Source organism: Pan troglodytes, chromosome X (genome assembly GCF_028858775.2).
Source record: "Pan troglodytes isolate AG18354 chromosome X, NHGRI_mPanTro3-v2.0_pri, whole genome shotgun sequence".
NCBI classification, from domain to species: Eukaryota; Metazoa; Chordata; class Mammalia; order Primates; family Hominidae; genus Pan; species Pan troglodytes.
Genome location: NC_072421.2, coordinates 68,263,547 through 68,286,638, shown reverse-complemented (window position 1 = coordinate 68,286,638; position 23,092 = coordinate 68,263,547). Strand labels below are relative to the sequence as shown.

Genomic DNA, 23,092 nt, shown 5'->3' with positions numbered 1-23,092 from the left:
AAAACAAGAAAGAAATACCAGCAAGAGGGCAGGAAAGGCCTTGCTCATGATCATGACGACTCACCTCTTCTTACTGGGGATCACACCGATCTGCTCACTTTCTCCGTGTGGGGTCACCAGCCTTGCCTGCCACCACTCATCATCAGAGGCATTAATGACATGCAGAATGTCACCATAAGAGAAGCTGAGCCCCTGGCTTGGCAGGCAGCTGTCCCGAGTCCGATCATAATCAAACAGGGCCCTGAAAGGCACAGTGAAAGATGAAGTGATCATCCAACCCTAAATGCCAAGACACTGGCACCTTGAAAAGATGGAAGGCCAACCCAAACAGCACAGACATAGCAGCCTCACAGTATACTAGAAGGATGTCTCCAGGAGACCACATCCTTCTTTCTGAGCCAAAGTGGTAAATATGCACCCACTTTCAAAGAAACATCTCATTCTCCCAATAAGAAGCATAAGAGAAAATATTTTACAAACCCCATCTCCTCTTGGCTTCTGGATGCAAGATAAAAGTCCAAAGTAGAACTCGCTCAATAGCCCTCTCCCTCACCCACATCCTAGGAAACTAGCTCTAGCAGGGCGCTTTCTCAGTTCACAAACATATCTTCAAAAAGTAGCTAAAGAGAGGACAAAAAATGTTAACTACAATCCCAAACAATGACTGGTAAACACTCCTGAAGCACTAAAGAAAGGGCCCTATGTCCTCGGGCAGCCAAAGAAAAAGCACAGAATGGTAGGGTTGAAAAGACCAATGGGACCATAGAAGTCACCTAGTGCGGTCTCTTTCTCTTACATATGGGGAAACAGAGGTTCAGGGAGGAAAAAATAGTTTGACCTAGGTCATACATCTAACCAACCTGGGACAAAACCCAGGTCTTCTGACAAGACATGCTGTTGTGACATGCTATAAATGATGCAGAGTAAAGAAATAAAAGGGAAGGTGGGAGAAGGTGGGGAGGGAGCTATACAATCCAGGCTTATGGAAAAGGACACCAGCTTGGCTGCTGCTAGAAGTCCTAGGAAATGGTATTGGAAATAAAGGTCTGAAGCAAATTTTGGAAGCCCTTGAATAGACATGATCTAGTGGCCCCTGGAAATCTGAGAGGAGTGACACATCAAAAGAGCCTTAGGAGGTCGGGCGCAGAGGCTTACGCCTGTAATCCCAGCACTTTGGGAGGCTGAGGCGGGTGGATCACCTGAGGTCAGGAGTTCAAGAGCAGCCTGGCCAATATGGTGAAACCCCATCTCTACTAAAACTACAAAAATTAGCCGGGTGTGATGTCGCATGCCTGCAGTCCCAGCTACTCGGGAGGCTGAGGCAGGAGAATCACTTGAACCTGAGAGGTGGAGGTTGCAGTGAGCCAAGATTACGACACTGCACCCCAGCCTAAGCGACAGAGCAAGACTCTGTCTCAAAAAAAAAAGCCAAAAAAAAAGTTTCTACTTTTCACATCCAGTGGAACCTGTCTTCATATGGAGTCACCACAAATGGGTGATATCAGTGAGAAGTTTGTATTTTTCTACCTGCAATCTAGGCTGTCTTCTTCATATTCTCTGTTAATAGAGGTGTTTTCACACCTTTGCACACACAGCCCAAAATCTAGTTCCAAGACTTTGACTTCTACCTGCAATACTGTGGCCTTTGGCTCAGTTGGAAGCTGCAAGTAAAACACACTATCTTACCATATGCAAGCCCAAATGAGATAGGATGTAGTAAAACCATGAAGAGTGAAATACCCACCTACTGCTTACAGCTCTTGAAACAGAGTTCTTAAAAATCAGCGTCAGATGATTTGAAAATGAAAATACCCAAACTCTAACAAAAAGCCCTTTTTTCCCCTCAATTTACACACTCAAAGCAGTAAGGAGAATGGCAGAGGCAGCAGACAAGGAGGTGCTGTCCGAGAGGTGCATTCCGGGCTATGTGTGACAGAATCAAAACTGAATGCATTCTCACTGCCTGAGTCCTGCATTTCCTAAAGCAAGGAAGACATTCTGTCAGCCACTCCTACTAAGAAGAGCATCATGAAGCAACCTCATTCTCAGTGACAATGAGAAACACTGGATGTCATTATGGGTTTCAAAGATTAGAACAAATATAGTAAGGAAAAGAACAGAACTTGAATTAAGCACAAATTAGTTTGGTGAGAGAAGGAAGGAAGATGTTAAAATGAATTTAGGAGGCCGGGCGCGGTGGCTCACGTCTGTAATCCTAACAATTTGGGAGGCTGAGGCAGGCAGATCACTTGAGGTCAGGAGTTCGAGACCAGCCTGGCCAACATGGCAAAACCCCGTCTCTGCTAAAAATACAAAAATTGGCCGGGCGTGGTGGCGGGCACCTGTAATTTCAGCTACTCGGGAGGCTGAGGCAGGAGAATTGCTTCAACCTGGGAGGCAGAGGTTGCAGTGAGCCGAGATTGCGCCACTGCACTCCAGCCTGGGTGACAGAGCGAGACTCTGTCTAAAAAATAAATAATAAATAAATAAAATAAAATGAATTAGGGGAGTTAGGATGAATTTGTAGACGATTAGAGGGCGGAGTTTACTGGTTGTAAGTTTAAAACACAAGATACATTTTAGCACTTCCCAGAACCATGCTTGACCTTTGGCAACAGCAGTAACAAGCTGAAGTGTATAAAGTAGAGTTGACGTAAACATGTTTTCTAGATGCCGGGAATCCAATTGTTTGTAATTTTTTAAATATCTGAGCTTCACATAAAATTGATGTTAACAGTTTACTTCCGGCTGGGTGGGGTGGCTCACGCCTGTAATCCCAGCACTTTGGGAGGCCGAGGCGGGCAGATCATTTGAGGTCAGGAGTTCGAGACCTGCCTGGCCAACATAGCAAAACCCCGTCTCTACTAAAAATATAAAAATTATCTGGGCGGGGTGGTGGGCGCCTGTAATCCCAGCCACTTGGGAGGCTGAGGCAGGAGAATCGCTTGAGCCCAGGCGGCAGAGGTTGCAATGAGCCAAGATTGTGCCATTGTACTCCAGCCTGGGTGACAGACTGAGACTCCATCTCGAAAACAAAACAAAACAAAATAAAACAACAAAAAAAAATTAAAACACATACAGCACAAGCTAAGTAAAAACAATATAAACACAGATCAAAGTCAAAAAGATTTTGCCAGTAGTTAACTCTGCACATTGGGAATTGTACTATTCGGGCTTATGTTTTTAACCACAGCATGTGTTCCTTTCACAATTTTCAAAAAACATTAAGTCAATTAAAAAAAAAGTGGGGAAGCAGATATATCAAGCACTGGTTTGAGTCATTTACTTCAGATGAGGAACACGTTTGGTTCTAAGTTCCCTGGCAAACAAGGCAAAAAAGGAAGTTGTCTAAGTCTAATTTCCCAATAAAAAATGGTACCCAAGTCTATCTGGATTTTGTTTGATGAATTTATGAATACTGAATGGACAAGAAATATGAACAGGATGGACAATGCTTTTTTAAGCTATGGTTTTGTAAAAGACATAGAAATGTAGTATCTGAGGTTTGAGATTCTGAACTAGACTATTATTCACAGTTGAGAATGCAAAAAAATTGAACAAGAATTTCCTTTTCTATCAATCAGAACTGCAAATAGAAAAAGAATTTTGCAGACCGCTAAAGCCTCAGAGGTCATTTTGTCCAACTTTCTATCTGATAAAGGAAATCCCTTAGATACTCTCTAAGTTTCTTTCCAGCTCTAGTATTTAATGAGTCTGAGTCTTTCCTAGATCTTCTCTACCAGGCTAAACATTCCCAATTCCCTCAACAATCCCTTCCTTTGTCATAACTTTTATTTGTTTTCCAAACCCATGATGTGGATTTTCTCTAAATCTACTTTGCCTCTTTTTCCTGCTTAAATTTTGTTTGACTAAGCTAGAAAATTTCCTCAAAGACAATGAAAGCCAGGCCCAGATATGCACACAGCCTCATCTAGAACTGCACACTGGGTGACTCTCAGACCAGGGCTCTTCTATCTCAGAAAATTTCATAAGGCCTAAGTCACAGTCACATGTGCTTTTTTCAAAAAAAGCTAATTATCGGCCGGGTGCAGTGGCTCACATCTGTAATCCCAGCACTTTGGGAGGCTGAGGCGGGCGGATCACAAGGTCAGGAGATGGAGACCATCCTGGTCAACATGGTGAAACCCCATCTCTATTACAAATACAAAAATTAGCTGGGCGTGGTGGTGCATGCCTGTAGTCCCAGTTACTCGGGAGGCTGAGGCAGGAGAATTGCTTGAACCCAGGAGGCAGAGGTTGCAGTGAGCCGAGATCACACCACTGCACTCCAGCCTGGTGACAGAGCGAGACTCCATCTCAGAAAAAGAAAAAAAAGCTAATTCTTCACTCAGCTACATGTGGAAAAATACCATTCTTCCACTATTTAATAACTTAGTCTGGTTGGGTGCGGTGGTTCACACCTGTAATCTTAGCACTTTGGGAGGCTGAGGCGGGCGGATCACCTGAGGTTGGGAGTTCGAGACCAGCCTGATCAACATGGAGAAACCCTGTCTCTACTAAAAAATACAAATTAGCTGGGTATGGTGGTGCATGCCTGTAATCCCAGCTACTCGGGAGGCTGAGGCAGGAGAATCGCTTGAACCCAGGAGGCAGAGGTTGCGGTGAACCGAGGTCGCGCCATTGCACTCCAGCCTGGGCGACAAGAGCAAAACTCTGTCTCAAAGAAAAACTACTTAGTCTTCTTTACACGGAGTATGTGTTAGATACATGGGAGATACAAGAGCAAAGTTTATTGTCTTGTGGAGCTTACTAGGTGACAGAGGGTATAGTATACTAAGGATGTTGTAGCAAGAAGCCCAAAAGGAGGACAAACCAAGGCCTAGAAGGATTCACAGGGAGTACAGATCACATCTAGTTTGGGGAAGCTACAAGGAGATACTGCTTTTTGAATTGGTTCTCAATGAAGATTTAGGATTTCAAAAGGTAGAGCTGGGGAGAGGTCCTTCCAGCTAAAGAGAACAGTGTAAGCAAAGGTCTGGAGGCAAGAAGCACAGGGTTATTTTCAGGGATCAGCCGTGCATCGAAGTCTGGCTGGGCCTCAGAGAATGGCAGGTTGGGGCCTGACTGTGGACAGCCTGCACTGTCCAGCTAAGGAGTTTGACATTCATTTAGTAGGCTTTATGGGACCAACTTCATTACCTCAGCTTTCTTATCCCATTATCAGGCTAAACTTTCATGTGGAAATAAAACCAGTAAAAGAGAGTAGGCCAGCGTACTAAAGTCAAACAACTTCTCCCATGAGATATATTTCGTGTAACCAAAAAAGTATGTAAATTAGACCTTAATAATTTTTTAAAAAATATTGACTGCTTTCCTAAGATCTTTAAGAAGCAGCTAAACTGTGGCCATCTAGCAGTGACAGTCTGTCTTAGGAACACCCTGGAATCCTAATGAAGTGACAGGGACTGGCACCTCTCACAAATAAATGGCTCATGGTAGGTTTGATGAGAGGAAGAAGGAATACCTTTTTCCACAACACTGATATATCCTCCTCTTCCTCCTTTTATCCTTAGGGCAGGCACTAGAGAAAGTCAAGGCAGATACTCCCCTTTCAAATCAGGCTGAACCACTGTCCCAGGACGGAAGTCCTACACATGCAAGGCCCACATGACATAGCAACCAACCATTTCAACCTGACTCAAAATTAGAGTGAGCATGAAAAAAAAAAAAAAAAAAAAGCAAAAGGTATTTGTCTCTTAATACCTAAAGAAAGGCCGCAATTAACCAACTGCCACCCTGGTCTCACTATGTGTGTGCTTGTGTGTGTGCACATGCGCACATGCATGCATATCTGTGTGTGTTTCAGCTTATCTGACAAGATAATGTGTTGGGAGAGTAGAAGGAAGTCTCAAAAACTCATATTCCTTCTGTACTTAAGATAAAAATAATTTCATTGAGGCCTCCAAGTTAGGGACTGGTCACATCAGAGGGAAACACTGTGCCATGAGAGAATAAAATTCATGGAAATATATTACCATCCCCAGCCTGAAGTCACAGTGCTTGATGTACAAGAAAGATGATCTGCCCCTGAATATGTTACTTCTTAGTTATGGCCACATATCTCTATGAAGCCAGGGAGAGCCAGAGCCTGGGTATTCCTGCAACTTTTCAAACATCAACGCCGGGCCAGAAAAATATTACATTATTTAAGAGCAAGGGAAAGAGTGTAGCCCAGGGAAAATGTGACATGTAAAAACAAAGTGATGGTAGGCTACAAAACAGCTTTCCAGAGCTGTCATACCACCATGAAGAGCAGATGCAACTTCCAGGGGATGTGCAGGTTTGAGTTCTTGAGCTCATCTTCAGCACTCTAGCTCTCAAGGCTGCTGCTTGTCTCCCTAAGGAGAAAGTGTTTCCAAAGGTCTTGAAAGACAATGTTGTTTAAGAGGTGACCTTTAAAAATATCCTCGAAGGGATGCATGCACCCACCCACAGGGATAATGTACGTGCTCTAGAGGACTTTGTCCAGTCTTCCTTTCAGCTGGGTCCTCTCTGCTGGATGGAAAAGCAAGAATATAACCAGCTCAAAGTAAACAGATTATCAGGCAAAAGTCCTTGCAGTTGAGATCCTAAATTGTGAGATTTGGGTTGGAAAGATCCAGAGAAATTATAAGCACTTGGCACAGCCACCGTGATGTCTTAATGAACCGGAACGCAAAGCAAATGGTAACTAAGAAGGAAACTGGTCAAGCAGGTTTCTCGATGCAAAGCAAATGAGCATTTTAGCGCTATAGCCTCAAAGGCAAGGGGTTGCTTCTGCTAAAATAACCTAGTATTGTGCCCACCTCTCTACCTGTGGCTCGAGCCATCTGTCTATAGCCTGAGATGCTCCGTCAGTCCCCTCACCCAGCTCAGCAACTCCTCTGAGGCCCAGCCTAAGTCTCTCCCAGCTTTGTGATCCTGCCCACTCCAAATTTCATTCTTCTAAATCCATACTGTATTTGCTACCACATTTGGCAGCAACCTTTCTTTATATTTTCTACTTATTGCTATTTAATTCTTGCAAGGTTTTTTTAATGTTTCATATTACACCGCCAAAGTGGAAGCCCTTTGAAAACTGAGACCATGTCTTATGCTTCATGTGGGATTCTGAATCCTTGTGAATGGTGGGTGAGACCTAGCTACAGGGGATGGAGTGTCCACAGAAGACCCTCCCAGTTACTCCCTAGTTTCTAACCCTGAGAGTGTTCCCTCCCATAGTAACTGGGGCCTAAGATATCACTTTATTCCTTTGGCCAGAAAGTACTGGATAAAGGGCACACATTATTTGACAACTAAGCAGCCCATCCCTTGCCCAGTCTGTATAAAGCATGCACAGAAAGTTATAAAGCAACAGTCACTCATCAGCCCTTGACCTTAGTAAGAATTAAATTTCCAGCAGCCTCTGAAGAGCAGCCTAACAGCACAAACCCGAGCACTCAGACAGGCACAGTGTGGGACAACACAAAAGGAGTGATCGGGCCTCCCTGGTGTATCTTGAAGAAAGGTGCATGGAGAGCAGGTTAAGAGCACCTTCCTCCTTTGTCTCTGTCTCAAAGTGTCAGGCCTTATGGCAATTATGATGTTGGAGAGGCATTCAAGGACCAATTAGCCCGCAATGAACGACTGTTTGGGGCTCACAGCACTTGCAGATGATAGGATGAGCTGAGGGATTATGAGTGCAAGCCCAGGACTAGTGTTTGGGAATAGGCAGTTCTAGAAATCACTGATGCAGGAAGCTCTGCCCCACCCTCTGGTAGCCCTGAACACTTACATACATTATTGTTGCTTTTTAAAATGCATATTATCCCCACCCCCAAATTCTATCAGATAGTGAAGCCTGCCAATATTTCCCCATTGGCATCTTAATCCACTATTGAAACTCATTAACAAGCAAGACCAAGTCAGGCTCCACCAAGCACCACCCTGGGCAAAGCAGAGCAGTTGCACAATTAATGTCTGCTTGTTGACAGGAATGAGCATTCTCCAGCCTTCTTTAATGAACAAGCCAATATGTCTGACATTGTTTCTTGAATCAAGACTACAGATGCTCTAACATGATTTCCTTCCTAAGACGACTGAGATGGCAGATGGCCAGTCAGGAGGCCAGGACTCCCAAACTACCTGAATGCCGTCCTATGGCTGCAAAGAATGCAGCCAGGCTAGCCCGAACGGACTTTCAAAAGCTATTTCTACAACTGTACTCTTGAGCCTCTTGGCAACCTTTGGAGCACAAGGGTCTTTGCTTTACTCATTCAATAAATTAAATTAAATTAAATTAAATACAAGTATAGAACAAGGTCATCCCTGGAACTCTAACTTACTCAGTGTCTTTGTACTGCCTTCACATCAGAATGGTCTGAGTTAAACACCTACCCATCCCAACCCTAAGCAAGAAGTTCAAGAGAGGTTTATTTCTGTGGACTCTTCCAGTGGGCAAGGCAAATCCTCCAGCAGAGCAAAAGCCCTAGGCTGGGCAGACTGAGGTGCTGTGCTTATCCTGGTCATCTACTTAAGAGATAATTCTAGCATAGTGAAGTGTGAGGAAGGTCCTTCCAAATAAGTCACTGATGACTTTAAAATCAAATTTCATTCTCCAAATACTGCTCTCGTTCCTTCTTCCTCCTGCTCCCTGCTCTACAAACCCCACGTCCCCTGTGGTTAGTACAGCTGCAGCTCCCTAGGGTTTCACCTGTTAGAGCCTCTGTTGCAGCTCTAAGAGAGTGTTATTTACTTCAAAATAGCTTTGCAAACACATGTACACCAAAGGGAGATAGATACTCAGGGGAGGGGAAGGAAAGCAAAATAATTATGTCATAGGGAAAGCGACAGCAAAATAATCAGAGGTGACACCCAAACTGAAAAAGGGTTCCCTCACTTTAACCACCTGCCGCTTAAATCTTTTCTGGGTAGATGGCGAACTGCCAGAGGGCAGGGACCATACCCGCTGCTTCCTTGAATATACCCTGCAACTGTGCCCAAATTCTTAGCCTTGTGTTTTACTGCTTTCTACATAGTAGGAGCTAAAGTAAGTGTGATGTTTATTTTTTATAATTTTTTATAGAGACAAGGTCTTGCTCTGTTACCCAGGACGGAATACAGTGTCATGATCATAGCTTACTGAAGTCTCAACCTCCTGGGCTCAAGTGATCCTCCTGCCTTAGCCCCCTGAGTAGCTGGGACTACAGACACATGCCACCACACCTGGCTAATTAAAAACTTTTTACTTTTTAAGAGCGGGGCTCACTATGTTGTGCAGACTGGTCTCGAACTCCTGGGCTCAAGCAATCCTCCTATCTTGGCCTCCCAAAGTGCTGGGATTACTGGTGTGAGCTGCCACACCCAGCCTTGATTGCTTGTTAAAAACATATATTTTCCTGGGCAGGGCGCGGTGACTCATGCCTGTAATCCTAGCACTTTAGAAGGCTGAGGTGGGCGGATCACGAGGTCAGGAGATCAAGACCATCCTGGCTAACACGATGAAACCCTGTCTCTACTAAAAATACAAAACATCAGCCGGGTGTGGTGGCAGGTGCCTGTAGTCCCAGCTACTCGGGAGGCTGAGGCAGAATGGCGTGAACCCAGGAGGCGGAGCTTGTAGTGAGCCTAGATCGCGCCACTGCACTCCACTCCAGCCTGGGCAACAGAGCGAGACTCCGTCAAAAAAAAAAAACAAAAAACAAACAAACAAACAAAAAAAAAAACACCACACATGTATTTTCCCAAACCTGGTGAATCCAAAGCACTAGAAAAGGAGCCTGGGAATCTGTATTTTTACTAGCATTCCAGCTGATTCCTATGAGGAAGTTGGGGAAACACTGAAAGAACCACACTTTATAGTCAGAGCAACCAAGTTCAAGTTCCAGTTTTGGAACTTCTTAGCTATCTAACTGGAGTCTCAGTTTTCTCATCTGCAAAATGGGAATCATAATATCTACTCTGTAGGATTATTAAAGGGATATTAAAAGCCATTTAAAGAGAATAACAAAGGTCTTGATGAACAATGTGTTCCCTAAATGTTTGTTCCCCTTTATCTTGAAGACACTGAGGAACTAGTGAAAGCTTTTGAGCAGATCATGTTCAGATTATTGCTTTAGTTTCAACCCCCTCTGCAATACCCAGGCAAATGGTTGCCCAGCCTCTTCTGTAACACCTTGAGTGACTAAAGATCGAATTTACTATATCCGGAAGCAGTCCATTCCATTTTCAGACAGTTTTAATCATTAGCTCTTCCTTCCTTATGTTGAGCAGAGATCTGCCTTGGGTGACAGAACAAATCTAATCCCTTTTCCACATGATAGGGTGAGGCAATTAACTTAGATAAGGAAAGTACATGCCGCTTGTTTGAGGCGATGAGAGGGCAGTTTTATTTATGCACATGTCCAGCAAGTAGTAGATATGCAGGTCTGTAGTTCAGTAAAGAGATCAGGAATGTCATTTATACGGCAGGATTTGAAGCTGTGAAAATAAATGACATTGCCATTTAGGGGGGGCAGAGCTAATGAAAGGTATTAAGGAATGGTAAGCAGGGTAGAAAGAGAGCCTTTAAAGAAGAAAGCAGGTAATTCATGGAAACAAATGTGGTGAAGAGGTCAGAACAATGTCAGAGAACCAGTGAACCAGTCACTAAATTTGAAGACTAAGAAGTCACCCACTGATCCCTGACAGAGAGTCAGGTTTCTGCTCCCCTGGAGCTTTCCAGAGCTGCTCAGAGCCACACTACCACACTGAAAAGCAGATGCACGCTTCCTTTCGGGCTAGTGAAAGAGAAGTGATTTGAAGCAGCAGCAAGTACTCCAACATTTCCCAACCTGGATGTTGACATAGGTTTCTCAAATAAGGCTCCCATGCTCTATCTTTTGGGGAAACACTGCCTAGTACAGTCCTTCCTGGAGATTAATCACAGGAAAGAGCCCCATTTTCCTCTGTTTAAGCCTGCATTTGCCCAACTTACTAAACCACTGATTTTTCACACAATACTTACTAATATCTTGAGGAGCTAGTGTTTTCTGGCCAATAATTTGGCAAATGCAGTAAGCAAAGGGATACAAGACAATAGTTTAAGGGACTATTGGTATCAAGGGATATTTTCTTCTTTTTAAGAATGGAAGAAGCTTAAATATGTTTACATGCTGAAGAAAAGGAACCAAGTGTAGAGTGAAGGGCCAAAATCAGGAACAAAAGGGAAGAGAGCAAGCCAGGTTCTGATAAAGGGGTTAGCTTAGCAAAGGGCCTCAGCTCAATGCTTTAGCCATAAGACATTAAGTGCCCCTGATTAAATCTAGTGATCGCAAATGGTTACTATTTTCCTAACCACATCTACTTTCCTCAGAGGATACAGATAATTTATCTAGAGAAGGTTACGGGCAGATTATATAAACTGATTCACTAGACACAGTCATGGTCTCCACCCTCGCCCCAGAGTTAAGCTAAATGTATCCCTTTAATTCCCTTGCCTGAGCCAGGGAAGAGTGCTCCATATCGGGAGCCAATGCCCCACTCCCCCTGCCCAGGCAGAGAGAACTCTAACACAGGATAGGCGGAGAGGGGAAATCTAAAAATAAAGCTCTCCAAAGAAACTGTCTTGCCTAAAGAGCAGCTTCCCACGCACACTGGAGTGCCACATCTGCGGGGGCTGGAAGCACGAACGGAACAATCCTGACCAAGTCATATAACCGTTACCTATTTTGGGGGGTCGACAGTTCATTTCTGATTTCACCCATCAGCACCCCAGTATCCAGGCTGCAGACTGGGAGCAAGGGCTTTAGTGACAGAAAACAAAACTTTCTTTTCCAGGGAATTGGAAAAATGACCAGTGACTAGTCCTGCCTTCCTACCATTCTCCCTTCACAGCGGGAGGTAAGCATAGCACATGCTTTCAACACACAAGGGGTGGAGTTGAGGGTTCACATTAGAAAAGATTGTGAAGGGTTCTAGTGGGCTTCAGGCTCAGAGATGGGCTCCTTTAGCTCCACTCCCTGCGGTAGAGTCAGGGACCACCAACTGGGGAAAAAGAAAAGCAAGCACCATGAGAAAAACTGCAATTAGCGTTGACATCCCTTCACTATTGTCCTCTCACACCCCAAGGACAGAGCAGTTGTCACGTTGCCAAGCAACTAGCAAGTGCAACTTCCCAGCCAGGTATCAGAGGCCACTAGAAAAAGTTCAGCCCAAGAGTTTGATATGACCCCACACCTAAGCATTAAACACAATACTGTAGCGACTTCTGGCTCAGGAGAGTAATCCCCACCACCTTTCTCTAAGGGCTTTAACCTTGGAGGATACAACGTACTTGGCACCAGATTTTGGAGTTTTGCCAAGAAGCCAAAGCAGGAAGAAGGAAGCTATCCCTAATTCTATGAGGAGTCCACAGTATTCACTTGGCACTCCAACTCCCCAGGAGATTTGTACTTTGACCTGACAAAGTATTATGCTATGCCTCAAGGGTCAGAGAAGCTCAACCTTGGAAATATCTCCGAATAGCTTTCAGCAGCAATATACTCCATGCTACCTATCTGTTCCCTCCACCCCCTCCCTCTTCCTAGGGCACATACACTATACATCCCATGATTCATAGATACAGCAGACCAGTGCAGCGGGTGGTGAGGGGGGAATGGAATCACAATAAAACATCCAGAATGCAGCAACCTGTCAGTTCTTTGGTCTCTTAGAAGAGATCCTGTACCAGAACACTGCGATAGTTGCTATGCTCAGATACAAATCCTGATGTCTATTATGCATACATGGAAGGGGATGGGGGGGTGGCAAGTTTCCCCTCAAAGCACAGATTGCAAGCAAAGTACTTTGAACATCTGACTGATATTTGAATGCTGACTAGCAACAATCACCCAACAGTCTTTTACAATTAGAGCAAACTGAAATTTTCCCATACTGAGTCATTCATGAGCTAAAAGGAAGAAGCCAGCTCACAAAAGGGAGGAGACACTGACCATAAAATACACAACCTAAGCATACAGTGAGAAGCGTTATTTTAGAACTGGGAGTACATACTCCCTAGCCCACTAGTTAAATAAGAAGGGCTGGGTTGGCATGGAGCTCTCCTCGTCCAGCACAAGGGCTAGTGCTCTGAAGGGCAACTTACCTGACATACAAGGACCTCTTTTCACTTGTTCGGAGGGACCCAGACCCAGAGCTCATGCTGCTGTTCATCATTTGTTCTCGTAAGTCATGTATCTTCGATTCAAAGCGACTGTATTCTGTCACGGAAACAAGGGAAAAGATGGGAAAAGAATGAACTCAAGGAGCGCCTCTGAGCTTGCATGCCAGCAGCCAAAAAGCCAGAAGGCCCCTTGGCTTAAAAGCAGCCAGAGCCAGCCCACTCAGTCTTTGCTTTGATAAGCAAAGTCCCTCCTCCTAAGCACAGAAAGACAGACTTCCCTTCAACCCCAGACTAACAGAAGGAAAGAATGCACCTGAAAAGGGAGTAGCATTTGGGCAGGTCAAATGCACAAAGCTCTTATCTGCCTCAAAATATCACTGATCCTTTATAAAAATAACAACTGGAAAGAGGTTCCAGTGCAACCTTTATAAATCTTTAGAGCTGACACTAAGGCCCAAGGAGAGCAGATGGGAAAGGAGACTTTCCCAAAAAGCGGACTGCAGAGAACAGATGGCCCTGAGACGCAGAGCGGAGGGGCTGGAAAGGACCTGAGGTCAATTATATCATTGTTAGGCAAGAAGACAATTTTTTCAGGATGACTTTTTGGCTGGGGTGAAGGGGGGTGATATTGGAACCCAGTACAGAGGTAAAAACAAACAAACCTCACAACCGTAACAACCATATGAGGAGAATTAAAGCTCTCCTGAGTTATTTCCCTTTTAACCAATAGCCTCTTTGGCTTCAGTAGCATACATTAAAACATAAATTCTCCCAAACCGAGAAGTCGGCTGACACCTCTCACCTCCAAAATCATCCAGTCAGTGAGGTCATAAGTCCATCCCTAACCTTATAGCCCATTGAGACCATCACAACAGCTGGAAACAGCCTTATCACTCTGGAAATGTAATACAGGTTTATGCCGAATTTAAGAAAACCTGATATAAGAAAATTAACTCTAGCTGTACAATTATTATAAAAGGCTTTTTATAGGGCTGCTTTGCTGTGACATTCTCCTAGGACACTTAAAATACAATATTCACACTTACCAAACACACAATTACACATTTTCCAGGCCTATAATTGCCGCATAAAATGGGGTATATCTAAGGCCACAGGCTGTGGAAATGCTAGAAAACAGGCACACTTCACTATGACAAGCTGACTTTGCAGCGAGTCAAAATTTATACTAGGGGTTGAAGGTTGGGAAACTGCTTTAAAAAACAAACACACTTCCAGGGGAAAAAATTCCACAAAAGCAATTTCGTGCACCATAGAGGGCTGGCAAGAAGCATCCCCACCTAGTCCGTATGACTCTACAGGAGAAAACAAAACACCTGTTCCAGCACCTGACACTCCCCTTCCCTCTGCAAAGCAACCAGACTGACCTTCAACTGGGTGTAAGGGGAATTGCTAAAGCCTAAAGGGGAAGGAATGGAGTGAGGCAAATAACCTCCTCTCAACAAAGTTTCTTTTGTTCACTGTGATATCAGTTTAACCAACTGGTTAAATTTGTGTGCTCTTTCATTCATCACACGCCGGTGTTATGGTGATTTGTCCTCATTACCTACTCCTGTTCCTGAAATCCTGGAGGAAGCAGTTAAGTCACTGACTCACCCATTAAACGTTGCGGGGGGTGGGGTGGCGGAGGGTAGAGAGACAACAGCTGGACAATGTTCCTGTTCTGAGGGTTACACGGCAACCCATCAATATCAATGAGGTGCCCCAACCTAAGCCCTGGACTGTCCTAGAGCACAACAGCAGGCCAGTCTACCTCTGGAGACCGCCTGGGTGCTGGCCCCACCCCAGGGCTTGGCCCTCTACACTGGGTGGGGATTGTTTCTCATTTGTTCCTTTCTGGCCCTCCTCTGAGCTCACCGGCTATGGGCAGAACCGTGTGAGACAAAGATTTCTGACCAGGCAGCCCTTTCTTAGGGGAAGATAAGTCAGAGAGAGAAAGAACTATGCATTGAACTGTGAACAAAAAAAGTACACCCAAACTATCTTTAAGCCATGTTTTCCCCTTCTTGAAACTTGTTTATATATTCCCTTCTTTGGAATCGACTTGCCCGCTGAACTCCAACTTAGCAGCAGGTCATGGCAGTTGCTTAGTAACTACATTTCTTTAAAAATCCTTTAAAAAACAACCACCAAACCACCATTTCCTCAAAGCTCCTAATCCAAGGCTGATAATTCTGGGCCAGAGGGCCCACTTAAAATAGACTACAGAAAGAGAACAAAGCTATTGCTCTAAGGCATACGCTTTTTGTTTTTACATGTGCTGCTAAAATTTCAAGTTTATTAAATTGTGTTTTATTCACTTTTTTTTCCATTTGGATGATCCCCTTAGAGTTCCAGCTGCCCATCAGTCTCTGGCTTTTATTTGTAGATTTATCTAAAGTCTACTAGGCAGAGCAGCCTTTGAATAAATGATTGTTGGGTAAATGAGGAGCAAATTAGAAAACTGTGTCCAAGTTGACACTTCCATTCTTAAACTAATAAACTTAATGGTTTATTTAACTGATGGCTGCCAGCTTCACTGAGGGCTTAGAAAGGTAGTTAAGAAGCATTCACATTTACTTTTGTTCCCAAGGTTAATTGTTGGGAGCAATTGGGGTTTATTATTTTTAAACACCCTTTTGAGATGTTAACAACCCACAATAGGCGGCTGATTAACAACTTTTTACAACAAAGAAAAATCATTCTAACAAAAAACTGTTTAGAATAGACTTAGATACTACCTCATCTTAAATATTAGAGGTATCATTTTCCCAGGACAAAAGCTTCCCTTAAAAAGCATCTCAATTCTAAGACTTCAGGACTCGCCAAGCTCCCTCCTTCCCTCCGATTTGTCACTAACACAGCCATCGCAGCCAATGCTGGAGGACATCTCCTAGGCCAAAGTCACTGCCTAGGAAGCCCATCTGACCAGCCTCTAACCCAGAGGGCCCACTTCAAAGAAGCAACACTTAATAGTATACTAAAATCTCAAGTCTACTAAACTGCTTTGTTTTTTCCCATTCAGATGAACCCAACTGTTTGTGACCCACAAAGATATCCAGTCATCGCCCTCTTTCCTTTTTCCCAGTTGCTAATCACAGAGAAACAAGTGGGAGGGGGCACAATCAGAAGTCAGTACCGAAGAAGGGTTTTGCCCCAGTCACTGACAAGTTGGGGTGCCTCTAAAAGATCAGGATTTGGCACCCCATCCCAGATACACAGAATCAGAATCTACTGAGCAGGGGCCCAGGAATCTGCATTTTAACAAGCATCAGTGTGATTCTGATAAAGTTTGGAGCTGCTGGTCTTAACTTACAGAATTGGATCCTGCAGTGTCTCTGAAAAGAAAGGTGGGGCCAGAGAGTGGATAAGCTCTCAAAAATAAAACTTGGTAATACAATTGCAAATCCTTCAGGAAAGGAAAGCCCTAAAGATGCCACAGTCTTATGTGCCTGCAAAGAAAGCTGCTGAGTTTACACTTTTTAAAAATTCTGTATCACTTCTCCATCCCACTCCCCAGAAGATACCACTGTTGGTATTTTTAGTATGTGTCCTTCCAGACTTACTTCCATGCATATATGGCTTATATACATGTACTCACAATTCACACACAAGCTTTTTTCATTTTCTGATACATCATGAAAACTCATCCATGTTGGCCAGGCATGGTGACTCATCTGAGGTCAGGAGTTCAAGACCAGTGTGGCCAACATGGTGAAACCCCGTCTCTACAAAAATACAAAAATCAGCCAGGTGTGGTGGCAACACGCCTGTAGTCCCAGCTACTAGTGAGGCTGAGGCAGGAGAATCGCTTGAACCTGGGAGGCGAGGGTTGCAGTGAGCCGAGATCGCGCCACTGCACTCCAGCCTGGGTGACAGAGCAAGACTCTGTCTCAAACAAACAAACAAACAAAAAATCATCCATGTCAGTACACAGACTTCATTTTAATAGCTGCATAGGATTCCATACTATGGACAGACCATAATTTATTCAGTCATATTTCAATTGATACACATTTAAGTTGTTTACAATTCTTAATATTACAATCAATGCTGCATTGTGTATTTGTGGGGGGTTTTTTTGTTTTTTATATTTTATTTTTTGTAGAGATGGGGGGTCTCACTATGTTGCCAGGCTGGTCTCGAACTCCTGACCTCAAGGAATCCACCTGCCTAATCCTCCCAAAGTGCTAGGATTACAGGCATGAGCCACCATGCCCAGCCTGCACTGTATATTTGTTTGAGCATTTCTGTTGCATAGATTCCTACAAGTGAAACTGCAGGGTCAAATTATATGCAAATTAAAATTTTTGATTAGCACTACCAAATTGAACCCCAACATTCTGAAACCTTTCTGACTAAGGATAAACTACTATTCCACTCTTCCAGCACTTTTTCTGTTTCTGAAGTGGAGGCAGAATTTACCTTTGAGGACAAATTGATCTTTTGTTTGGAGAAAAACAGTTTAATGAGCCTTTTGGTTATGCAAAAGTAAAGATTTTATTCTGGAATGGACACAGAGGAGCTAAAATGTTGTCTGCATTATAATAGAAAAGGTGTCCTCTTGGTGAGTGGAGTTGCTGGTTCTCCAGGTTAGGCCTTAGTCCACAGGTCTTTCTCTCCCTCTTTCCCTGGCCCTGTTTAACCATGAGTTAAGACGCTGTTCCACCTACATGACACTATATCTACCTCTATAAGTATCTACCTAATTTGACTACATTACATCTGCCCCCAACTTGAAAACCAAGCCTTTTTTTTCCTCATGCCAAACCCCCATTACTGTAAACGACACCCCCTTTTCCCTGCATACAACCAGTGTTTCCTCAAATTTTGCTGATGTTTCTTCCTAATTGCTTCCTCAATCTATTTCTTTATACTTTTAATTGTCATTGCCGTACTGTTGATTTCGTGTCTTAATTTTCCCTTGACTATTTTATTATCTCTTCTCTGGGCCACTGCTGTACCTCCCTAACTGGTCTTCTGCCCCAAGGCTTTACAAACTCAATCCAGATTAGATTCTTATTTGAAAAGCTTTCCTAAAGCTTGAATTTGTAGCCCCCCTGTCCAAGTATCTATAACGACTCAATGAGCACTAAAGAATTTTACTTTTACTATGTCAGCCAAACTTTCAAGGACTGCTACAACCATCCTCCCATCACAGCCAGCCTATCTATCCCACATCTGAATTACACAGGTCTTCTTTTGAGCTAGCCTGCCTGGACCCCTTGAATACAGCTTGTTCAGTTCTACCTGTTATTCCCTGCTCCTGAAACATTTCTCCCCTGCCTGACACTGAACAACCTTTACATCCTTCACCATCTTTCCTACCTCATTCCAAGAAGTTTTATTCATTCATTTATTTATTCAAATATTTTCTAAGTTTGGGCACAGTGACTCACACCTGTAATCCCAATGCTTTGGGAGGCTGAGGTAGAAGTATTGCTTGAAACCAGGAGTTCAAGACCAGCCTGGGCAATATAATGAGACCCCAATTCAACAAAAAATTCAAAAATTAACTGGGCATGGTGGTGCACACCTATAGTCCTAGCTACTCGAGAGGCTGAGGTAGAAGGATCACTTGAGGTCAGGAGTTTGAGGCTGCAGTGAGCTATGATCACACCTCTGGACTCCAGCCTAGGTGACAGAGTGAGATGCTGTCTCTAAAAATAAAAAATAAAAAAAAAATTACTGAATGTCTACTGTGTATCAGGCATTGTGCTAGCTGCTGAGAATATAATGGTAATCAAAATGGTCCCTAGAAATTACAATTACAAAACAAACAATTATTTAATTACAATTGTGATAACTGTGATGAAGAAAATGCTAAGAGAGAGACTAATAGGGTGACTTAACCTACCTGTGGGAGGGGGGTGGAGTTCAACAAAGGTTTCCCTGAGGAAGTGACATTTAAGCTGAGTTCAGGGAAAGGACGCTGGTGAAGAAAGCATTCCAGACAGAAGGAACAGCATTATGTAAGGGTACAAAATGTATGGAACACAGGAAAGCAAGGGGATACTGGCAGGAGATCAGACTAAGAGGTAAGCAGGGGTCAGATCATACAAGGCCTTGTAAACTATGGTAAGGTTATTTGCTTTTTTTTTTTTTTTTTTTGAGACGGAGTTTCGCTCTTGTCACCCAGGCTGGAGTGCAATGGCATGATCTCAGCTCACTGCAACCTCCACCTCCTAGGTTCAAGCGATTCTCCTGCCTCAGCCTCCCGAGTAGCTGGGATTACAGGCGCCTGCCACCACTCCCAGCTAATATTTGTATTTTTAGTAGAGACAGGGTTTCACCATGTTGGCCAAGCTGGTCTTGAACTCTTGACTTCAGGTGATCTGCCCACCTCGGCCTCCCAAAGTGCTGGGATTACAGGTGTGAGCCACTGCGCCCGGACAGGTTATTTGCTTTTATCCTAAGATAAATTCTTTCTCAATGGAAAGAAGCCATTGAATGATTTTAAGGAAAGGAAGGACATGATCAGATATGTGTGTCACTTTGGCTACTGTGGAGAGAATAAGTGAAGTGTCTTATATCTACATTTAAGTTTCTTGACAGACGAAGCACATGCTTTCTATGTTTGTGTATTCTCCACAGCCCCTAGTATAAGAAGCCCCTGCTTTTACAGCATCCAAACCAGCTAGCCCTTCAGCCTCTGCTCAAACATGTCCAATACTGGGAAGCTCTCTAATTCTTTTTTTTTTTTTCTTTTTCTTTTTTGAGACAGGAGTCTCGTTCTGTCACCCAGGCTGGAGTGCAGTGGTGCGATCTCGGCTCACTGCAAGCTCCGCCTCCCAGGTTCAAGGAATTCTTGTGCCTCAGCATCCGGAGTAGCTGGGATTACAGGTGCCCGCCACCACATCCAACTAATTTTTTTGTATTTTTAGTAGAGACGGGGTTTCACCATGTTGGCCAGGCTAGTCTCAAACTCCTGGCCTCAAGTGATCCACCCACCTCGGCCTCCCAGAGTGTTGGGATTATAGGCGTGAGCCACTGCACCCAGCCGAGAAAATTTTTTGGTTTAGCGCCATCCCTTCTGCCAGCTGGTCCTAATTTTCGTGTCTAAAACAGCATAAAACATGATGGGTTCTTTCCTTCAAAACAGTGTGAAGGAATAGTTTAAAGAAGGTCAAAGAGTTGGAAAAGACTGGAACAAGGCTACTGAATAAAATGGGAGTAGATGGCAGAGTGCAAACAGGGGAAGGGGAAGTAATGGTAGGTTGCAGGCCAGATTATAAGTGCTTGAGATAGCACTTTTCTTACTAGGCAATGGGAACTGCGTTTAAGTGTTTAAACAGGAAAGTAATACAACTAGAACTAGGTTTGAGGGAAAATTATTCTGGGAGTGTAAGACAGAATTGGAGGACAGAGAGAGAGAGATAACAGAGACCGGGAAGCTGCTCTACTACTACAGACAATAATTATAAAGGCCTGACATAGTATAAGGGCAATGAAGACAGAAAGAAGAGACAGGAATCAAGAAATATGTTGGATCCTTCAAAAGTGGAGAAAGACAAAAAAGAAATATATTGGGGCTTGAAGGGAGAAAATTTGACATCTGATTGGATGTAGAGTGAGAAAGGATCAAAGGCAAAGAATCTGAGTTTTTTCCTTGGAGACATGGAAAAGGTGGGATAATATCAGCCATAATGAAGAATGATCTCAAGAATGTCCTCAAAAAGTTATGTCTTAGCCGAGATGGGCGGATCACGAGGTCAGGAGATCGAGATCATCCTGGCTAACACAGTGAAACCCCGTCTCTACTGAAAATACAAAAAATTAGCCGGGCGTGGTGGCGGGCGCCTGTAGTCCCAGCTTCTCAGGAGGCTGAGGCAGGAGAATGGTGTGAACCCAGGAGGCGGAGCTTGCAGTGAGCCGAGATCGCACCACTGCACTCCAGCCTGGGCAACAGAGGGAGACTCCGTCTCAAAAAAAAAAAAAAAAAGTTATGTCTTCTCCAGGCTAAATGTTGTTATTTCCTTAACCATTCTTCATCCAACATAGTTTCCTAACCCTCCACTACCTCACCCTTTTAAAATCTAGTGCTCAGAATTAGTGGTGATGTCATTTACTAAAATATAAGCTCCTTGATGTGGTTTTTGCTTCCTTCTCAAGGTTTAGTGTGGCGATCTGCACCCCTGTTGAGTCAACATTTATTGAATGTGCCAACTGGATATAGAGGTCTGACAGGACAAACCTGGACTCTGTGATTCTCAAATTTTGGCTCCTCAGGAACAAATGTAAAAAAAAAAGGAATACAAACTTTCTCCTTTCACCCACCCAAACATGCTAAAAACTGACCAACAAAACCACGAACCACTTCTGCAAAACACTAACATGTCAGAGGTTTCAAGATATAGTTAACAGCCCAATACGGCATCAAAGGGGACTGAAACTACAAGTTCCCTATTGCGAACTGGACACACACCCAAGCTTCCAAGTCCGTCTCTCCTCTAAGCCTCTGCTTCCAAATCCATCTACCTCCCTAATGACAGGAAAATTGTCAAAAATTAAAGATGACATTTTTTATTAATTTGGAAAGCTGAGAGGTGCTCAGTTTCTCAACCTGTATTGTTTATTTGGTTCTATTTGATTATAGGCAGGAAAATATTGTAGAGACAGGAAACAAGTGGTAGCAACAGACGATATTTATTCTGCATATAGTATAGACTACCAATGACTTGAATGAAGATATAAAAGGGAAAAGCTACAAAATAACATCCTGCCTATCAAATTTAGAAATGACGCTGGGTGCAGTGGCTCACTCCTATAATTCCAGCAATTTGGGAGGCCGAGGTGGGTGGATCACTGGAGATGAGGAGTTTGAGACCAGCCTGGCCAACATGGTGAAACCCTGTCTCTACTAAAAATACAAAAATTAGCCAGGCGTGGTGGTGCACACCTATAATCTCTGCTACTCAGGAGGCTGAGGCACGAGAATCGCTTGAACCCAGGAGGCAGAGAGGTTGCAGTGAGCTGAGATCACACCACTGCACTCCAGCCTGGGCAACAGAGCAAGACTCCATCTCAAAAAAAAATTAGAAATGACGATGACACTGGGGAAGCAACTGGATGACAGACTTCAAACACACAGATTATGATAGGTAGAAAGAATCAGAAGATGCAAATAAAAATAAAGTGAAATAGAGAACTGTATCTTCTTGACCTTGAGTTCCCACACAAATATTGAGTAGGGAAGACATGGCTGAATAATGGCTCGTGTTTTAGTTGCCTATAACCTCAAAATAAATCAACTGCTGCCCAAAAAGTTCTTTCCATCTTATGGAAGTGCAGACATTCAAATCTCAAACTCATACAGCCCTCATTTGCCATTGCTGAGCTGCCCTGAGGCTCAAAGAAATAAGTCACCAATTGTGAAAAATAACAGAACTCTGGTGGAAGTGAAGTTACAGCCTCAGAAGAGAGTCACAGAATTTGAGGAGTATGAATTGTGGTTTAGGGTCCTATAGTTGCCTTTGGAGTATAAACCTTCACACTATGGTTCATATTTTAAAAAGAAATGGATGGGCTGGCGCGGTGGCTCACGCCTGTAATCCCAGCACTTTGGGAGGCTGAGCCAGGTGGATTGCTTGAGGTCAGGAGTTCGAGACCAGCCTGGCCAACATGGTGAAACCCCATCTCTACTAAAAAAAAATACAAAAAATTAGCCAGGCATAGTGGTGGGCTCCTGTAATGCCAGCTACTCAGGAGGCTGAGACATGAGAATCACTTGAACCTGGGAGGTGGAGGTTGCAGTGAGCCGAGACTGCACCACTGCACTCCATCCTGGGTGACAGAGTGAGACACCATCTTAAAAAAAAAAAAAAGAAAGAAATGGATGGAGGTGAAAGTAAAATAAGCCCATCAAGAAGATACTTGTTAGTATGGAGTAAGTATATGAATTGCCAAATATCAGAACATTTCTAGGAATCACAAACTTGTCTTTATAAAATAGTTATGGGGCCAGATGCAGTGGCT

The 23,092-nt window shown here is 43.7% G+C and overlaps 1 protein-coding gene across 10 annotated transcripts in view; it reads right to left on the bottom strand.

Annotated features, from left to right (window-relative positions):
* The window catches only part of DLG3 (discs large MAGUK scaffold protein 3), a 60,654-nt gene that overhangs the window by 13,129 nt on the left and 24,433 nt on the right, over positions 1–23,092 (bottom strand). For all 10 annotated transcript variants that reach the window (XM_016943701.4, XM_016943698.3, XM_016943699.4 and 7 more), the window contains 2 exons: positions 13,103–13,217; positions 65–241 (listed from right to left, as the gene is read on the bottom strand). In XM_016943701.4, coding sequence (XP_016799190.3) covers positions 65–241; positions 13,103–13,217 — 292 coding nt within the window. The remainder of the gene's footprint in view (positions 1–64; positions 242–13,102; positions 13,218–23,092) is intronic.